The sequence below is a fragment of the Microplitis mediator genome, chromosome 8 (genome assembly GCF_029852145.1).
Source record: "Microplitis mediator isolate UGA2020A chromosome 8, iyMicMedi2.1, whole genome shotgun sequence".
NCBI classification, from domain to species: domain Eukaryota; kingdom Metazoa; phylum Arthropoda; class Insecta; order Hymenoptera; family Braconidae; genus Microplitis; species Microplitis mediator.
In genome coordinates this window covers 8,767,516-8,787,253 of record NC_079976.1, presented here as the reverse complement: position 1 = coordinate 8,787,253, position 19,738 = coordinate 8,767,516, and the positions used below count along the sequence as shown (strand labels likewise).

At 29.4% G+C, this 19,738-nt stretch overlaps 2 protein-coding genes across 2 annotated transcripts; one reads left to right on the top strand and one right to left on the bottom strand.

The window, feature by feature from the left end:
* The first annotated feature begins 1,131 nt into the window (after positions 1-1,131).
* On the top strand, positions 1,132-10,827 carry LOC130674006 (phosphopentomutase). Its single transcript, XM_057479251.1, has 10 exons — positions 1,132-1,335; positions 1,430-1,500; positions 1,572-1,828; positions 4,001-4,463; positions 4,536-4,723; positions 5,318-5,495; positions 5,565-5,791; positions 5,859-5,964; positions 9,729-9,955; positions 10,544-10,827. Exons 2-10 carry the CDS (start codon positions 1,435-1,437, stop codon positions 10,644-10,646), a joined length of 1,815 nt encoding a protein of 604 aa, XP_057335234.1. The 5' UTR covers positions 1,132-1,335; positions 1,430-1,434; the 3' UTR covers positions 10,647-10,827.
* A 60-nt stretch (positions 10,828-10,887) lies between these two features.
* LOC130674005 (protein PFC0760c-like) lies at positions 10,888-19,133 on the bottom strand. The gene is made up of 4 exons (XM_057479249.1): positions 19,009-19,133; positions 18,775-18,924; positions 17,227-17,486; positions 10,888-17,091 (listed from the first exon to the last, which is right to left on the bottom strand). Exons 3-4 carry the CDS (start codon positions 17,253-17,255, stop codon positions 10,899-10,901), a joined length of 6,222 nt encoding a protein of 2,073 aa, XP_057335232.1. The 5' UTR covers positions 17,256-17,486; positions 18,775-18,924; positions 19,009-19,133; the 3' UTR covers positions 10,888-10,898.
* Positions 19,134-19,738: the final 605 nt, after the last annotated feature.

Below are 19,738 nucleotides of genomic sequence, written 5' to 3'. Positions count from 1 at the left end.
CGTAATTATAAAAGTAAAATTCGAAAATTCGTTTAGTACTGCCGACCCTTAAGGAGGTTCGACCGAATCTAATGTAAAAAGGATTTTTCAACTTTAAATCAATTTGAAACTTAATATACATGTAAAGAAGTACTCTCTAAAAATGGATCAGTGAAATTCACTTCGAATTAGTGAATATTTACTGGGAACCAGCTATAAGTATACCACTGGTTGAATTAGTGGTATACTTATCCCTATCCAAAAATTCCCATAAAATCCACCCAAATGCGACAAAGACCGCATAGAAACCAATACAGTCTATAGGATTCTATGCAGTTTTTGTCGCATTTGAGTGGATTCTATGGGAATTTTCAGATAGGGATAACTGTAGAAATAGTGACTATCCACTGATTCGCAGTGAATTTCACTAATTCATTTGTAGAGGGTTCAGGAGACACGGTAGTATTTCGCGCCAAGTACACGTCTATGTATTCCTGTGTGTTAATTGAGTACTTACGCATGCGTCAGCGGATCAGTTCATGATCCTGAAGTTAGCAAACACTTAGTAATTTTTTGATTTTTTTTTTTTCATCAAATCAATTACAAAAAACCAAAAACTATAAATATGCACATGTAGAAAATTTAAAAAACTGTAAGTGCAATTTTTTAAAATATTTTTTTTTATAATTTATTGTTTAAAAAAAATCAAAAAATTATTAGACGTCGGCTAAATTACGATCCTGAAGTTAGCAGACAGTTGCAAATTTTCGGATTTTTTTTTTTTCAACAAATAAATTACAAAAAAAAAAACTAAAAATATACACATGTAGAAAATTTAATAAACTAGAAGTGCGATTTTAAAAATATTGTTTTTTTAATTATTTATCATTTTTTAAAAAATCCAAAAACTGTCAGACGTTCGATAACTTCATTATCATGGCTAAATTAAGTATCATATCAGTTCAACATCATTTTTTAAATCATTGCCAAGTATGAATTTGAAAAATTTCGCGGGAAAAAAAATTAGGCATGCGTTTTAAATAACTATGAAAGTGCGCATGCTCAATTTTGTAGCGGCCATTCGAACAAGTTAAGTATTATCATTATTATCATTATTATTATTATTATTATTATGTAGTAAAAAGAGATGTGACAGTATGTAATAATAATAATAAAAATAAAAACATAAGACTTGCGCGTGTTGACTTGTCAATGAATTTAACCAAAGTATTTTTTTTCATTTTAATTCATTATCTATTACTTTAAATCAGGTCAAATTTTAACTGATATTTATTCTGATGCAATGTAACTTTTTTTATTAATTATTCGGGAATTTATAAGTCGAGAAATCTAAAGGTTAGTTATCATTTATTCAAATAATTAATCATTATTATTATTTATTTATTTATTTATTTATTTGTTGTTTTTTTCACTATTATTATTATTATAGAAATTATGGAAGTCAACACTGGAGTAAAAGATTTGGATGAAAAAATAATTGAATGGCTGAGTTACAACAAGGTAATGAAAATTAATAAATCAAATTTTCAAGAGTAATTAAGTTTTATTATTTTTCTTTTTTTTTTTTTAAGGATCCAAAAGCTGAGAATGAGGTCCGCGAATTAGTGAAAGAAGGAGACATTAAATTGTTGAGCAAATTATTTTTAAAGAGACTGGAATTCGGGACCGCGGGTTTGAGAGGTCGAATGGGTCCGGGTTACAATCAGATGAACGATGTGGTTATTATACAGACGGGTCAAGGATTGATGGAGTACTTGGTTGATACTGTGGATGACGTCCATAGTAAGGGAGTGATCATTGGGTACGATGGAAGATACAATAGCAAGAGGTGAGTTATTTGTTGAATAATTGACAACAGGGCGGATAAAATAAGTACCCACATCAATGTATTCGCACAATAAAAAGTTAGTGATGAAATATTTAATGAGCAGATGTGAATAAAATTAGTAACGACACTGATTTTTCCAACTTTTGATTATTGTGCTGCAGCTTTTACTGATGTTACAAATAGATTACAACTAAAAGTACAAAGGAAACTGAATGCGTGTGTTAGATTCATTTATAAAATTGCTAAGTTGGAATGTCAGTGCGTATTGTAAAAGATGAGGTTGGTTAAAGTTAAAATCGAGGAGAGACTTTTTTATTGCTTGCCTATTCACAAAGAAATACATTTGAACTTTAATCAACTATTTAGATCAAAATTAGATTTTCTGCCTGTTTTGTTACGTAGAGGAGATGTCAGGCAAGACTACTTAAGAATACCAAAATGTAGATCAACAATATATGAAAACTCGTTTCTAATTCATGGTATGCATGTATGGGATTCTTTACCGCCAGAACTAACGACAATGAAAACTTTTATAGAATTTAAGATTGCCTGTTTTGATCATTTTTTGAATATTAATAATTAATTAATTAATCTTTTTGTTAAAAATGTAAAACATACACGTATATATTTTATACGATTTTTTTTCGTATTTTTTGATGGTGCTTAGGGAGCTACGGGTCTAGGATCAAATAAATATATTTATCTATCTATCTATTTATACTGCGACAGTAACTTTTGTTGATTGTTTATTTTAATTACTTTGCCATTTAAATTAACATTGAAATTATTTTTCACTATAAAAATTATGAAATCTTAATTCTACATGAAATTCCACGTAAAATGAGTACCCTCAACCCATGTAAAAAAAGACTGAAAAAGCGATGACCTAAACTTCAAAACGTGACACAATGACGGACTTTTTTACTTCCTGCTGTGAAAATTTAAATATTAAAAAAAAAGGGAAATTATTGATATCGATCCGATTTTTGAAAATCGAATTTTCATCAGATCTTGACGTTTTGTGATCCTAGGAAACTATTCTGACCATCTTCAGATGACCATCAGTCCACGTGCGAGTGTATTCACGTATATGAAGTCGTTTTGACTTCAACTTTATCCTTCATTAATTTTTGAAGGAGTGAATGTAACCAGAATTGTTAAGAGACTTTTTGTAAAGCATTTAATTCCCTTTAAGAATTTTTATTGGCTTCTTTCCAGATACTGATTTTTACATGAATTACGAAATTCCAGTTGATAAATCAAATTGTGAAATCATATCAGTGTTCAAGGCATGATTATAAGAAAACAGTTGATCTGACAAAAAATTTCGATCAGACTTTTTTTGTAGAGCATTTAAATCCCTTCGAGAATTTTTATTGGCTTCTTTCCGGATACTGATTTTTCCACGAATTACAAAATTCCAGTTGATAAATCAAATTGCGAAATCATATCAGTGTTCAAGGCATGATTATAAGAAAACAGTTCATCTGACAAAAAATTTCAATCAGACCTTTTTTGTAGAGCATTCAGTTTCCTTCAAGAAATGTATTTTAGTAAATTTCATTTATTTCGATAGATTGGAAGTTACGAGACAAAAACCCGCTTAGTAAATGAAAATCAAAAATTGCGATGATAGACACATATTAAGGGCTAAAATAAATATTGGACCATAAGGTTAAACCTGGACCTTAATAATAATTTTAAATATTTTAATTAATATTGAAAAATTTTCAGTATGTAACATAATAATTTTTTTTTGTCATCCCAAACAATATTTTCGATATACTTTAAAAAAACAATAGTCGATTTTTTTATGTACCTGAAGATCGGAACGTTTTTCACGCAACGAAAATGAAAATAATTCATGGAATTTGTGTCTAAAGGCGAATTTAGGAGTAGTTGGGGTTGGCCTGTCATTTTCGGGTGACGTGCGAAACATTTCCGAAATCTAGATCCAGTAGATTTTTTACTTTTCATTTCTTTTTTCTTATTTTCGTTCCGCGAAAAACGTTCCGATCTTCAGGTGTATGATTTTTTTGGCCCAGTCTAGTGGTCAAGTATCTTAACTTATCACTAAGGAGTACAAATATAGTGATGTGGGTACGCAAACAACCGGAAATTTTCTTCTTTATTCATCTTCACTGTCCCAAATTAAAAAAAAATAAATTCCAGATTTGCTGAACTAACTGCTGCCATTTTTATCGCAAATAAAATCCGGGTGTATCTCTTCTCTGAGCTTTGTCCGACACCATTCATTCCTTTCGGCGTTCTCAAGTTCTCCTGCGCAGCTGGAATAATGATCACCGCCTCGCACAATCCCAAGGAAGACAACGGGTACAAAGTTTACTGGGAGAACGGAGCCCAAATAATAACTCCCCACGACAAAGGCATCTCCAAGCACATTCTCATGAACTTAAAACCCCTAGAGTCTTCTTGGGCTACGGATGAAATTTATTCCTCTCCACTCTACAAGGATCCACTAGCTCACGTTATGTCTTCTTACAATGAATTGATCAAAGAGGAAGTGATTTATCCAGAGATAAATAAAAAAACAGATTTAAAAATTACGTACACGGCAATGCATGGTGTTGGCTATGAGTACATGCGTCAAGCTTTCAAAGCTGCTAATTTAAAAGTAATTATGTTTTTACTAAAAATTTAATGCTCTTACTAATTATTTAATTAATTAATTGATTTTTTTCCAAAGGAATTCATTCCAGTAGAAGAACAAATATTACCAGACCCTGAATTTCCGACAGTTAAATTTCCAAATCCTGAAGAAGGAAAAAGTGCATTGGATCTAAGTATTAAAAAAGCTAATGAAAATAATTCAAATATAATATTAGCTAATGATCCTGATGCTGATCGCTTGGCTTGTGCTGTTAAAAATAAAACGTAATTATTATTTTTTTTTTTATTCATTTTTATTTTTTTATTAGAGGAGAATTTTAAAATTTTAGTCTTGGGGTAAAAAAAAAATGAGAGTTTGGGAAGTTGAAATTAAAGAGGCAGGCCGAGGAAGATTTTGAGAACTTGGAAAACTAGCTGGGGTAATTTGGTCGAATTTTATGGAGACGTCAGTAGGGTTTTTTTCAAATCTTTTGATGGTATGGAGTTTAAAATTTTTATCTCAGAAATTATTGGAGGAATTTTGATGAAACATAAAGAGGTTGTAGCGGCAAGTCGTAGATTTCCAAAGAATTTTGAATCATATTTTTATCTTTATAAGTTTAGAAGTTATGAATTTTTTTAATTTTCAAAAAACTCTTAGATTTTAAGTCTCCTTAAAATTGACTCATGTTCAAAATTTGATCTCGAAACTTATGAAAGAAATTTGATGATACAAAAATGGAAATTGTAGCAAAAATTCTAATCTCTCAAAAGAATTTAAAGCCATATTTTTATCTCTATTAGTTTCAAATTTATGAATTTCAAAAATAAAAACTTGTGATTTGCAGACTAAGCAAAAATAATTTTTTTATTTTCTAGAGGAGACTGGCACGTTTTTACAGGAAATGAACTCGGAGGTCTTTTGGGCTGGTGGATGTTACACAGATACCGAGTTAAATATCCCGATAAAAATATATCTGATGTCTGTATGATGGCTTCCACCGTTTCCAGTAAAATATTGGCGTCGATGGCCAAGAAAGAAGGCTTTAAATTCGAGGTACCGATATAAATAAAATATTTCATTTGATAATCTAATGACCTACTGATCTATAAATAAATTAATCAGGAAACACTGACTGGATTTAAGTGGATGGGTAACAAAACCGTAGAACTTAAACACAACAACAAAAAAGTATTGTTTGCATTTGAAGAAGCTATCGGCTTTATGTGCGGTGATAATGTTCTTGATAAAGACGGAATTTCAGCTGGTGTACGTGTTGCTGAAATGGCTGCTTATCTTAATGATATTGGAATGATGACTTTGCTGGATAAATTAGACGAGATTTATACTGAGTAATTTTTTAAATTCATTAATAATTTATTGATTATTTATCAATTATAATTTTTATTATTCTTTAAGGTATGGAAGACATATTAGCAATAATTCATATTGGATTTGTCATGAACCGGAGACGATTAAAAAAATATTTGACCGATTGAGAAATTTTGAGGGCAAACCTGATACTGTAAGTTATTATTTTTATTATTATTATCAATTGTAATTAATAATTAAATTTATTAAAGAAGATTTGAAATCTTCTCGCATGGAAAATTATTTTTATTAATTAAAAATTTTTTTTAAATTAATAAAATAACGAAATATTTTTATTGTAAGTTTAGTAGTATAGAAAAAAAAAATTTTTTTTGAATTAGTATTTAAAATTACAAACCGGGACCTGGGTATCGATATACAGAATTTTGAAATTTTTAACAATAAATTTTATTTACGGTTTCATAAATTTTTGGCTCCATGACAACTGATCCCAGACAACTGATTCCCGACAAGTAATCACACGATAATTGATCCCACAGACAACTGATCTCACTGACAAATTCATAAAATAATTAATTATTAATTAATTACTATGACATGAGTAATTAAAATTCACTGTTATAAATATAAAAAGTTAAATTATGTAAATTAGTTGTTGATAAAAATCAATTGACGATCAATTGTTGATGGGATCAGATGTCGCTGGGATCACTTGTCGTGGTATAAAATTGTTGAGATCAGTTGACAGTACACCAATTATAATATTTAACCGATAATTATTTATATTTTAATTATAAATGAAAAAACTACTATGTATTTAGAGTGACAGTATTTACTGATCATTCTATCATTATATGACTTGACGTTTCTCAATTTATGTAGTTCATTTTTTTGTGTAGATAAAAAATGTCTGATGGTAAAAAGTAATAGAATTGCTGGTATCGATGTTAAAGCGAATAAAGTTTAAGAAATATTTAAATTAATTGAAAACAAAATTCAAAAGTTTTTATTCGGCATCAAAATATGATTAACGATTAATTAAAACAAAATTAATGATTACGTATTCATTTTTTTCAAATTTTGGCGCGAAAATACAATTTTTAATTTTTAAAACAAAACTTATGATATTTTACTTATCATCGAAATATAATTATCTAAATTAAAATAACTACACTGTAAAAAATTTGCGAAGTGAACGCTGATAAAAATCGGAGTTAATGAGAAATGGATGACTGTGTATTTATTTAACCTCCTTGGAGTAAAATTCACTCCGAAGGGAAATTTATTTTAATATTGAAATTTCGGTTATGAGCGAAATTAACTCTTACGGGAATTTATTTTAATTTTGAAACTCCAAATCAGAGTAAATGTGGATTTAAATAAAATCCGTAATCATTCCAAATTCACGCCTGATTTTTTAGTGTAATTACTAATTACTAATTAAATTGAAAAATAACAATTCGGTTATAAAATTAAAGTAAAAAAAATTAAAAAACTATATAATAAAACAGACAATTAAAAATTTTATGATTTTATTTTGAACAATTAAATTTGAAGAAAAAAAGAAACTGAAAAAATGCACATTAGGGTGACCCAAAAAAACCGATTTTTTTTTTTTTTTTTCGAGTTTTTTATGAAAATTTGGTGGCTTACAATGTTTTAAGAAGCCTTTCCAAAAATCAGCTCGATAAAAAATTTTCAAGAGGTTTTCAAAATTATCGAAATTCGGATTTTTTATTTCTAAATTTTTTCTTTCTCGTGGCAGCAATAGCTTATATTTGTAAAATCATTATGCTGAAAACTTCAGCCAAAAATTTGAATATTTAAACGGTGCTCAAGAATTTTGAATATTAACTGATGATATGTAATTAATACTTTGAATTAGTTTTTGTATTTTTTTATAACTTAAGTATAGTCATTTCACTAAAATATAACTTTTGCATTACCATAAATATCCAGGACAGTCTCAAACAATAAAATTTGGTAAGTTTTGAATGAGCGAAAAAACCGAAAAATTGAATTAAAAAATAAAAAAGTATGTAAATAACTTATTATTTCTATTTCTCGGGTTATATTTTCATTTATTGTGATGCAAATTGATGGTGGAAAAATCGAGAAGGTTTATTATTAATATTCAAGGGTCGCTCGAAAACGTCCAAAAGACAGCACTCGGAAACATTCAAAATTCTTGAGCAACGTTCAAATATTCAAATTTTGGGCTTAAATTTTCAGCGTAGTCATGATTTCACAAATATAAACTATTGCTGCCACGAGAAAGAACAAAATTTGAAATAAAAAATTCGAATTTCGATCATTCTTGATATTTTCAAAATTCGTGAGCGACCTCTTGAAAATTTTTTATCGAGCTGATTTTTGGAGAGGCTTTTTAAAACATCGTAAACTAACGAATTTTCATAAGAGACTCAAAAAAAAAAATAATCGGTTTTTTGGGTCGCCCTAATGCACATGTAGAAAATTAAAAAGACAATAAGTGCAATTTTTTTAAATATTTTTTTTTTATAATTCATCGTCTTTTGAAAAATCCAAAAATTATTAGACGTCGGCTAACTTCAGTATCATAAAACTATTGCATTTTTTCCACACAAAACTTTTGCTTCACTTTAACAAATAATTAAACATAAATAAATAAATATATATATATGCATATATGAAAACGAAATAATAAAGAAAAATATAAGTAAAATATTATCGCTTAAGTATGAAGGTCAACTAGTGTCCAGACAACTAGTTTCTAGTTGAGTATTTAGACTTAAATGCATCACTCCATTACTGTATGATTGTATACAATCTATTTACACATACAATTACATATTTAAATATATATATATACATATATATCAGCATGAGCTGGCATAAATCCCACCATATATTTACACACATACGAAAACAATATATATGTATATATTTATGTTTATTTATGTATATGTATATAAATATAAATGTAAATATATATCACCGAGCACAATACAGTCTACAATGTAGTTTATAACAGCAAACACTTGTTAAATTTTGAATAAGGATATCAATGATAAATATATGTATATTTATTTTGAATACTTAACGTTTTAATAGATTAATATTATAATTATTATAAGGGAAAGTCAAGTTGTTGTGTTTATTTAATATTTTTATTGATTTTGTTGATCATTTAAATGGATTTGTAATAATATTTAAAATGTCGAAGGAAGTGCTGACCAATTATTGGATGAAACAATTATTAATTATGTTATTAACTTCGTTAGCTGTATTACCACCGTTGTTATTTGTTATTTTGTCTATGCCTGTTATACAATCATTGTTTTTCCTTTCACCTTTTTATAAGGATATTTATAATATTGCTTTATCGTAAGTTTATTTTTTTTGTTATTTGTATGGAGTTTTATATCTGGTATATCGAAAACTAATTGGCGGAAGTAGATAAAACACTAGTGAAAATTGTGACGGAAGCTCTTAGACTTGAAGTAAAATTTGAAACATATTTTCACCTCTATTAGTTTTTTAATTATTAATTTTTTAAGAGTTAAAGAATTTTTTTGAAAATAATTCTGACATTTCGTCGGATTTTTAAAGTTCAATATCTTGGAAACTGATGATTGAAATGATGTAAAACATAAATGAAAAATGAAGCTGAAAGTCTTAGATTTCTAAAAAAATTTGAGCCACATTTTTATCTCTATTAGTTTTGGAGATATAAATTTTGTGAAAATAAAAAAAATTATTTTTGAGAAAAATCTTGATACTTTATTGGATTTAAAATATTGATATCTTGGAAACTGATGATCGAAATGATGTAAAACATAAATGAAAATTGAAGCTGAAAGTCTTAGATTTCTAAAAAAAATTGAGCCATATTTTTATCTCTATTATCTTAGCAATTATGAATTTTAAAAAATGATAAATGATATTAATTAATAATTTTTTTCTTTAATGTTCAAGTATCCATCAAGTATCGCAGGAGGAAAATATTCAATAATAGGAATCCGTGACTTGACAACTGGCTACGATAACACGCAATTAAATAATAAAGCAATATTACCAATCTCAAAATCATCTCAAATGATAACATTCACGTTTTCCAATGGGCTTGTTTGTACTCTGAGAACAAGCGGAACTGAGCCTAAAATTAAATATTACACGGAATTGTGTGCATCACCTGAAATTCAGTAAGTTTCAACAAAACAAACATTCAAATAATTTTTTTTTTTTTTTCATTATCAAAAACCATAAAAATAATTTCAGACATTTTTTACTTTTTCTACGGACACACTCAGGAAAAAATCATTTTTGGCGCAAAAAAATTTTTACCGACCCTAAGAAATTTTTTGTATTAGAAATTGAAAAAAAACTTTTCTTGGGGTGAGAAAAAATTTTCTTGGATCAAAAAAAAACTTTTTGAGGCAAGCAAAAAAATTTTTTTCAGTCTCAAGAAAATTTTTGTCTTCAATTCGTAGTGCAAAATATTTCTTGCGCTAAGAAATTCTTTTCTTCTGTGTACGGGATGTTTAAAATTTACGCGGCAATTAAAATATTTTATCAAAGGCTACTGCCCATTTAATTTTCAAATAAATCGGTCTTATTTTTTTATTTATTTACAAAATTAAAATTTATTGCAAATAAAATTTTCAATTAAAAGTTCGTACTCATTAAAAATTTTTCATTTTTAGAGTCACCTATCGAACAAACAGAATTATCTTGATCTTATCTAAAATATGTTAGATAAATAATAGAAATAATTTTTTTTTAAATTACAGAGACCTCAATGTATTGAACGATATCTTAAACGAAATGGTATCAGCAATCGTAAAGGAATTTTTGCGTCCGGAATCAAATGGATTAATTGCGCGTTCTACTTAACTGAAAAAATGTATTTAATATTTATAAGCAAATACTTACAATGTCATCGAAAACTTTAAAATAATTTCCAGACTAACAAAAAACAAAAAATAATTAAGTAGCTATGAATTATTTAAAATAATTAAAATACGTAAATAACAATGTAATTTTTTTAATTAAATCGAATTTTAAATTTATACAATTTCATTAATTTAATAAATTACGAAAACAACTGACAGTAATACAACATTAATATAAATAGATTATAAAATTTTATTTTTTTTTTATTTTTCTTCGGCCATTGGACCATTTCTTCGGTGCCTCGACATAAAAACTAATGCACTCTTCGTTCAAATAATCCATTAAAACTCTCACGCTGCATTTAACGCCATTATTTTTTATTTTCGCGTGTAAAGTTTCCAGGGGAAGCGACTCGTACATCAAAACTTTTCTATGAAGATCATCGTCTTCATTAATTAAAACTTGAAAAATATCTTTTACATTTTTTATATCTTTCTGATCATATTCGTCATCAGAAAGATCCATTTCTTCAGGTATTCCAGAAGAAATAGACTCGCAATCATCATTTCTTTCTTGAGAAACATTTCTTCCGTGACTCGGACTTCGAGATTTTCTTCTCGCATAATCATCTCTTGGGTCTGTACTGAGACGACGCTTGAGTTTATCTTCACCCATTTCTTCCTCGTCTGTCCGCAAAAGCGAATCTATTCTCCAGTTATATTCTTCCTGTGCATCGCTGACTCGGGATTTAAAATTATTCTTTTTACGCGCGATTTCTTCGGGGACTAATGGGTTCATTGTTTCGTAAATGTAATTAAGTAGTTTTATTGCACGATGACGCTTCTGATTCTTCATTCCATAGGAGTTTAATTTCTTCTTCAACTCTGGGCTGGACAGAAGATTGAAATCTTCTTTAGAGTCAACATTTGATGACAGCTGGACTTTATCCATCGGTAATTTTAAATAATTACATATTTCTTCTTTATCAAGATTTATTTCTTCTTCGAGTTGATAATTGCCAGTAGACTTCTTCTTTTGAGAGCTCGAATAAATAAAATCTGTTGACTTGCTTTTGTTTATCAACACTCGAGTATTTCTTCTTTTAACCGGCGAAACTGTTGAAGATCTTCGTAATTTACAGAGACTTTTTTCGTCATCAGAATCACAAGTCAACTTCCTGGAAGATGACGGATAGTCAACTTGTGTTGACGTTACTAAATTATCAAATGGAATATCAGCGCCACCTTCGAATGCAAACCGAGTAAATTCTAAATCAGGATCGATTTGGTTGACGGGTTGACTAACCGGCGATGCTTGTAGAGGAGAATCTTGAGACGAATCATCGGACACCAAAATGGGACTTGCAAGTGATGAATTTGGAGTTGACTTTTTTTGGGGGGTTTGAGATATCACTCCGCATTCTCTTAAAATATTCGTTACGTCAGATGTTATCGTCTTACCTTGCGACTCCATTGGCTGTTGACTCGCCGCTTCGTTATCGACATCGTCGCTCAGTAGGTCAAGAAGATTTGAATTTTTTTTTTTTTTAATCGAGTAAACTTCTTCGTCTGATGATGACTCGTTGATGGTTGATAAGTTTACATCATTAGTTTTCGATCGCGGTCTTTTAGAAGTTGACCTTTCAAATGAATTTGTTTTAGCGACAGGTAATTTTTGTGACAAGTCAACATGATCGGACGCGTCGCTCCAGTTGATGAAATCTAAATTTTCAACCCCTTTGTCTTCATCGTCGCTGATTGTCAGATCGTGTACTTCGGGTTTGTCATTTTCTTCATGTTGACTGTTGATGTCTGAATCATATAAATCGTATCTAGACAACTCAGATAGGTAGAGTTGATTTATTTTTGATATTCTACGTCTTTTTATTTTGCTAGGAGTGTTTGGAATCTCATCAACATCTTCATTTCCGCTTGTTCTATCGTCTAATTTTTCAACTTGATTTTCAATATTATCAATTTCATTCAAATCAAAATCATCATCCGACACTGAATTGACATCAACAACGTCATTGTAAACAGAAAAATTATTGAATCTAAAACTTTTATCTTCATTAACATCAAAGTCAACTTCCGGTTTATATGGATTAAAAGATTGTTCAATAATTCTATCAACATCATTGTAATCATCGTCCTCAAAATCATCATCTTCAAACTCAATGTCAACTTGTGATTTCTGACTCAGAATAGAGTGTTCCGGATTTTTATCAATTTCATCAATTTCAATTACTAACTCATCGTCAAGCTCAACAGGACACTTTCTGTCAACTTTATCAACATCAACCTTCGAGTCAACATCTACTCCTAAGTCAACTGATTTTTTCTTCTGACTAAATGAAACAAAAGATTTTTCATGATGATTTTCATCATCAACCTCCGAGTCAACACCAACTTCCAAGTCAATTGGCTTTTTCTTCTGACTAAATGAAATAACTGATTGATTATAATTATCATCATCAACCTCCAAATCAACATTGACTTTTAAGTCAACATCAACTTCCAAGTCAACTGATTTTTTCTTCTGACTAAACGAAACTAAAGATTCTTCATGATGATTATCATCTTCAACCTCCGAGTCATCGACCTCAGAGTCAACACTTTTTTTATTTTTATCAACTCCAGTGAGAGCTGACTTTTTAATTAAATTTCTGTAGTACGCAATACTGTTGTCTTTATGTGTAAGTTTGTATTTAGAATACATTGACATGTTTGGATCATCAACATCAAAAACATCTTCATCTTCATCAACATCAACATAGCTTTGCGTTAAATTTAAATTCAAATCTTCAGTTGGTTTATTTTTGCTGCCCCCTTTATCTTCTTCACCAACATCAACCTCATTTTTATCAACCCTATCAACCTTGTCAACATCATCTTCAATTTCAAAATCACTCTCGAAGTCAACATCACCAAATCCCTGATACTTATCCGGATTCGAGGCAACTTTATCCCGAATATCATCTTCAAAAACACTCAACGCAGACTTTTTAACCTTAACCTCAAGTTTATCAACTGCATCAACACTAGTCTTCTTCTTAGCCCAGAATCTGCTTCCACGTCGCAAATTAATATTAGCAGTATCTATTTTAACATTCCGGTATCTGTCACTCAACGACTCATCAACTTTTTTAAACGGATTTACTTTTTTGCACTCGGGAAGAAATGAATCATCATCTTCACTGTCATCTAGAATGTCTTTAGCATTTCTCTTTTTTATTTTTTCAATAAAAAGACTTAAATCACTTCGTGTTTTCTTCAACGTTTCATTTAAATTCTCAGAAAAACTGCGAATTGTTTTAGTTTTTTCGACATTATTCAAATTATCTGGGCAAGTCGATGATCTTCTTAAGATATTTTTCACTCTCTCTTCTTTATCAACATCAACATTCTTTTTGACTGGTTCTTCTTTATCGACAGTATCGATTTCTTCTTCAACTTCAGTACTTCGTTTCTTAAAATCATTACCGACAGTGACGATTTCTTCTTGAACTTCAGTACTTCGTGTTGCAAAATCATTACCGACAGCGACGATTTCTTCTTCAACTTCAGTACTTTCTGTTTCAAAATTATTACCAACAGTGACGATTTCTTCTTCAACTTCAGTACTTCGTGTTTGAAAATTATTACCGACAGTATCGATTTCTTCAACTTCAGTATTTCGAGATTTTAAATCACTTTCGATATGTCGATTATTATCATCAGATAAATTATCACAGTTCATTGAATCCATATCATCAAAAATGTCTGGTGAAAAACTAAAATTTGTATAATTATATTTTAAATTATTAACTGGCGATTTAAATGATAAATTATTCGATCTATCGTTTTTTTCACTTATCGATTTATCAATTTTTATACCAATCGATTTATTAATTTCTTCATGTGATATATCGACAAGTTTATTTGATACATCGATTTGTTCATTTATCGATATGTTGACTGGTTGACTAATCGATTTTTTAACATTTTGATCAATCGATTGATCGATATAAAGTTCTAAATTATCGACATTTTTATCTATACCTTCAAATTTATTATTTTTACGAACTTCATTTAAATAATTTATCAAATCTTCATATTTATATTTTTTAACAAGAAAATTAAAATTTTTAAATATTTTCTTATCTTCTAGAAAGTTAAAATCTTCTATATAATTACAGTAAATAAATTCTAAAAATATTAGAGCTGATTTATAATCAACATCCGACCAATTAATTTGATATTTTATAATTTCATCAATTTTTTTATCGTAATTATCTAGATTTTTTGAATAATTACTCTCATAGATTGATAAGTCATGATACAAAGACTCGCAACGAGTCCAAAAAACTACCGAATGACCATAAATAAAATTATTATCATCCAATAAAATAATAACGTCACTACATTGAGAGGAATTCAACATTTTGCGCCAACTAGACGCCAAAAAATTATCTAGAACTTTAGATTCTCTAGAACTATTAACGCTCGTATCCGATTTTATTTTTTTACGTCGTATAATTGTTCTAGAAGCTAAATTTTTTCTTGGCGTATCTAGAATATTTTCACCTGGAATTTTCATAAAAATTTCATCGGCATTTAATTTTCTAGGAGATCCTACTTCTGGATTTATTTTCGACGCATCTAGAATTTTTTTACCTGGAGTCTTAATAAAATTATTTTTAGTTCTAGGAGATTTAACCTCTAGACAATTATCAACTCCTAGAATATTTTCTCCAACTTCTGGATTTATTTTCGACGCATCTAGAATTTTTTTATCTGGAGTCTTAATAAAATTATTTTTAGCTCTAGGAGATTTAACCTCTAGACAATTATCAGCCCCTAGAATATTTTCTCCTAGAAAATTGTAGTTTTTTTCATCCCAAGATTTTGAATGTTTCAAACTAGAATCTATTTCCATACTTTTTTCAGCAGCTTCTAGAACGCTTTGGGAACGTTCTAGAATTTTTTGTGATGACTCCAGAGCTTTTTCAACTTCTCCCACTGTCTTATTATTCCCCACTTCATCTTTGAAATCTCCTAAATAATTTTCTAGAATCTCCGGATCCTCACTAACTCCACAAGTATCCTCTAGACTTTCCACCGGCTTAATAAATTCTCCTAGATCATTAACATAATAAAACTCACCCCTCGCTTTTCTCGCTGACCCATTCCACAACTTTCTCTCAGGCTCTAGAATTTTCTTCAGCACCTCGCTAGTCAGTTTAATTCTTCCATCTGGATCTTCTAGACCTAGATCAGCTCCAACTTTGAACGTCATGTCAGCGTTATCTACAATAACTTCAGCAATACGTTCAGCGAGCAATCGCTGCCTGGTTTCCTGAGTCCTAGTCTGCAGCACCGTCTGCGCATTTAATTTTTTTCTTTTAGGTTTATCCGGAGCATCAATGACAGGTTTACTGCTAACGAATCCAAAACTACGCAAAGTACTTTTTCGCTGTGATGACGTCATCTCCAGAGGTCCTAGACCTAGATCATCAGCAGAAGCAGCAGCCAAAGCAACTGCGGCATCAAACTCCTCAAGATTTTGGGCTTCTTGAAGAGATTCAGACAACGCGAGTGCCAGCTGAACATCTGGATCACCTGCTTTCAAGTCCGCCTTTTTGAATGTTGACTTCCTGCGCGGTTGAGCAAACGGCTGAGCTGGAAGTCCAATCGCACGACGTTCCTCAGCCTGACGTTCATGCAGAGCTGCAGCTTCTATTAATTTACGTGTCGACACATTATTTTTAGATGCACATGTCTTAGAGTGCGCTAACTGGCTTGCAGAATCTACGAACGTCTTCAGACAAAGCGGACAAGCGAAGGAAGTCGCTGGCTTGAAAAATGACGACTCTAAAGACATTTGATTCGATTCTTTTTTAGTTTTCCCACGTGGTTTTGTTTTTTTAGGTTTAGCACGTGGCTTGTCAATAAGTGTAACAGTTGGACGTTTATTTTCCAATTTTGGTGATTTAAAATCAGCTAGACTGTCATCAGGTGGAGATACTGGTCTTTTAGTTGTTTTTTTGGTGTCTACTGATGGTCCAGGTTGATTTTCATCATTTAATCCAAGAGTTTTTGAATTAACTGATGATTTAGTTGCTCTCGATGATGTTCCAGGTTGACTATCATCATAAAAATTGGGATTTTTGGTATTTGCTGATGATTTTATTGCTCTGGATCCTAATCCAGGTTGATTACTGGCAATTGATCTTAAATTTTTAGTATTTCCTGAAGATTCCACAGCTCCAGAAACTTGTCCAGGTGAAAAATTACCATCCAAATCACTAGTATTAACATCTGTAATAAATTTAGCAGCTCTAAGCAGCGGTGGAGTTTTAAAATCATTTAAACTGTCTTCACTAGCTGAGGATACCGGTCTCTTATCACTTTTTCTACTCTCTGGATCTAATCCCGTACTAGTTTTAGTTGAATTCCCCCGCGTACTGAAAATTATAAAAAAAATTAACCGTTAAAAAAAAAAATATGATAAAGAAAACACAGAATTTTATTTGTTTATAATTATTTATTAAATTCCATAATGAATGACTTTTTACATTAATCATTAGTTCGGTCTCTACCTTCTGCTATTTTTTGATTGAGAATCCATAATTTATATTTTATAAATATATGAATTCAAACGAGTGGTATTTATTCGATATCGGCTGTGTGGTAGACTGTATTATCTTCACGCACAACTCCTTCTTTCTTTGCCCGTAGGTTTTTTATTATTGAATTAGACGCCCAATCAGACATCATAAGCCGCTGCTCTTCCTGGGCTTCTGTCAATTTTACGCGATCATAAAGACGTTCAAGACGAGGTTTTGCCCAGTCAGAGTTTCTGTAATTTTATAAATTGATAAGTTATATGATCCTAAATTATGAGTGTGATTGTAATGACACTGAAGTTGGACGACGTCTTATAATTTATGTGTGAATGTAGCAAACATCAGACAAATTTAAAGTTACCAATAAATAGAGTAAATAATTTATAAAATTAAATTTAAAAAAAATGCGCATTTAAAAAATTTGAAAATTGGCAAGTGCATTTTTCTAAATATTATTTTTTAAATTATTTACTCTATTTATTTATAATTTTAAAGTTATCTGATGTCTACTACATATGATACTGAAGTTAGCCGACGTCTAATAATTTTTGGATTTTTTCTTTAAACAATAAATTAAAAAAAAAAATATTTGAAAACATTGCACCTATGGTTTTTAAAATTTTCTACATGTGTATATTTTTATATTTTATTTTTTTGCAATTGATTTGTTGAAAAAAATAATACGAAAATTGTTAATCGTCGGTCAACTTCAGGATCATCTACTACATTCACACTCATTATAATTTTTGGATTTTTTTAAAAACGACAAATGTATAAAAAATATATTTTAAAAAATTGCACTTATAGTTTTTTAAATTTTCTACATGTGCATATTTTTAGTTTAATTTTTTTGTAATTGATTTAATGGAAAAAAAATCCGAAAATTGTCAATTGTCTGCCAACTTCAGGATCATTGAATGTAGCAGATGATGGTCAAGTTAGCGGACATCTGACAATTTAAAACTTTGAAATAATGAATTACGATAATTATAAAATAAAAATAAAAAAAATGCATGTTTAGACGATTCAAAATTCAAGACGCGCATTTTTTAAAATTTCATTTTTTTAATTTATTTATTTTACATTTTTAAATTGTCGTATGTCAGGTACAATTACGCTCACATGTAGCAGACACCAGACAATTAAAAAATTTCCAATAGATAAATTAAAATAATAAAATTTTAAAAAAATACGCGTGCTGATTTTTCATTTATCTAAACACGCATTTTTTAATTTTTATTTATTTATTCAAAAATTTAAAAAATTGCTACTTGTCAGTTACATTCGCACTCGGTCCTGAATTTAGTAGACAACTAAATATTACCAGATTTTTTTAACAAATCTATTTAAAAAAAAAAAAAAAAAACGATCAAAAATATGCAGATGTAGAAAATTTTAAAAACCGTAGGTGCAATTTTTAAAAATACTTTTGTTTTATAATTTATAGCTTTTAAAATAATAAAGAATTATAAGATCTCGGCTAATTTGAGTATCGTTGAGTTATTAATTTATTATTCTTACATATACAATTCACAGGCAAGTGCAAATCCTACAACACAAACAGCCGCTAGTCCATAACTGTATTTATTTGCTGGAGTTCCTCGTAGACGATTCGGTTTCCGTTTCTTTAAATTTGTTGTATCATGGAACTGTTCATGCTGCATTACAATCCTTATTATTTTATTAATTTCTATGTTAATAATTGTAATATTATTGTTGTTTAATAATATATATTATTTCAAGATATATACATACAATTTGTCTTTAGTTTACTTTATGTATCTAACCTCTAAAAATTTTAATGGCGATGTTTTAATAATTTTAATAATAAAACCGGGAATGCGCATGCGATGAAATAAAAATTTTGAAATAGGGCGGCAACGCGCATGCGTTCAAATAAATTTGCAGGCGGATATCTATTACACGAATTCCGATGACATTAAGGCTGGGCCGTACTAAACGAATTTTTGAATTTTACTTTTTTTTTAATTTATTAATCAATTTTGTTATTAATCAATGTTATTACAGAAATTTTTAGAGCTTCCGAAAAAATGTGATAGACAAACTTTTTCGGAAGGTTTTCATCATTCGAGTGACGTAATTATTCAAAACGTAATTAGAAAAGTAAAATTCGAAAATTCGTTTAGTACTGCCGACCCTTAATCTCAGTCTCGATGATTCAGACCTCAAATGTCTAGATTTCCATTAAACAGATTCGTGATGTAAAATTCAAATGTTAAATTCAAGATTTTTCTATTGATTTTTTTAGACACTGACAAGTCCTGATTTTCTGTAAAATTTCTATGGAAATTTTTGAATTCAACATATTTTTTCATTCAATATTTACGGTCTATAAGTAAGGAATGAATATGAATGTAGCAGACGTCAGAAAAATTTAAAATTATAAATAAATAGAGTAAATAATTAATAAAATGAAATTTGAAAAAAATGCGCATTTAAAAAATTTTGAAATTAATAAGTGTAT

Bases quoted from the DNA above. Each gene is read 5' to 3' on its own strand.
- LOC130674005 (XM_057479249.1), bottom strand. From the start codon at position 17,255: ATGGATTCTCAATCAAAAAATAGCAGAAG. The intron at 17,092-17,226 runs GTAGAGACCGAA...TATAATTTTCAG, and splicing joins CAATCAAAAAATAGCAGAAG to TACGCGGGGGAATTCAACTA.
- LOC130674006 (XM_057479251.1), top strand. From the start codon at position 1,435: ATGGAAGTCAACACTGGAGTAAAAGATTTGGATGAAAAAATAATTGAA. The intron at 1,501-1,571 runs GTAATGAAAATT...TTTTTTTTTAAG, and splicing joins AATGGCTGAGTTACAACAAG to GATCCAAAAGCTGAGAATGA. The intron at 9,956-10,543 runs GTAAGTTTCAAC...TTTAAATTACAG, and splicing joins TGTGCATCACCTGAAATTCA to AGACCTCAATGTATTGAACG.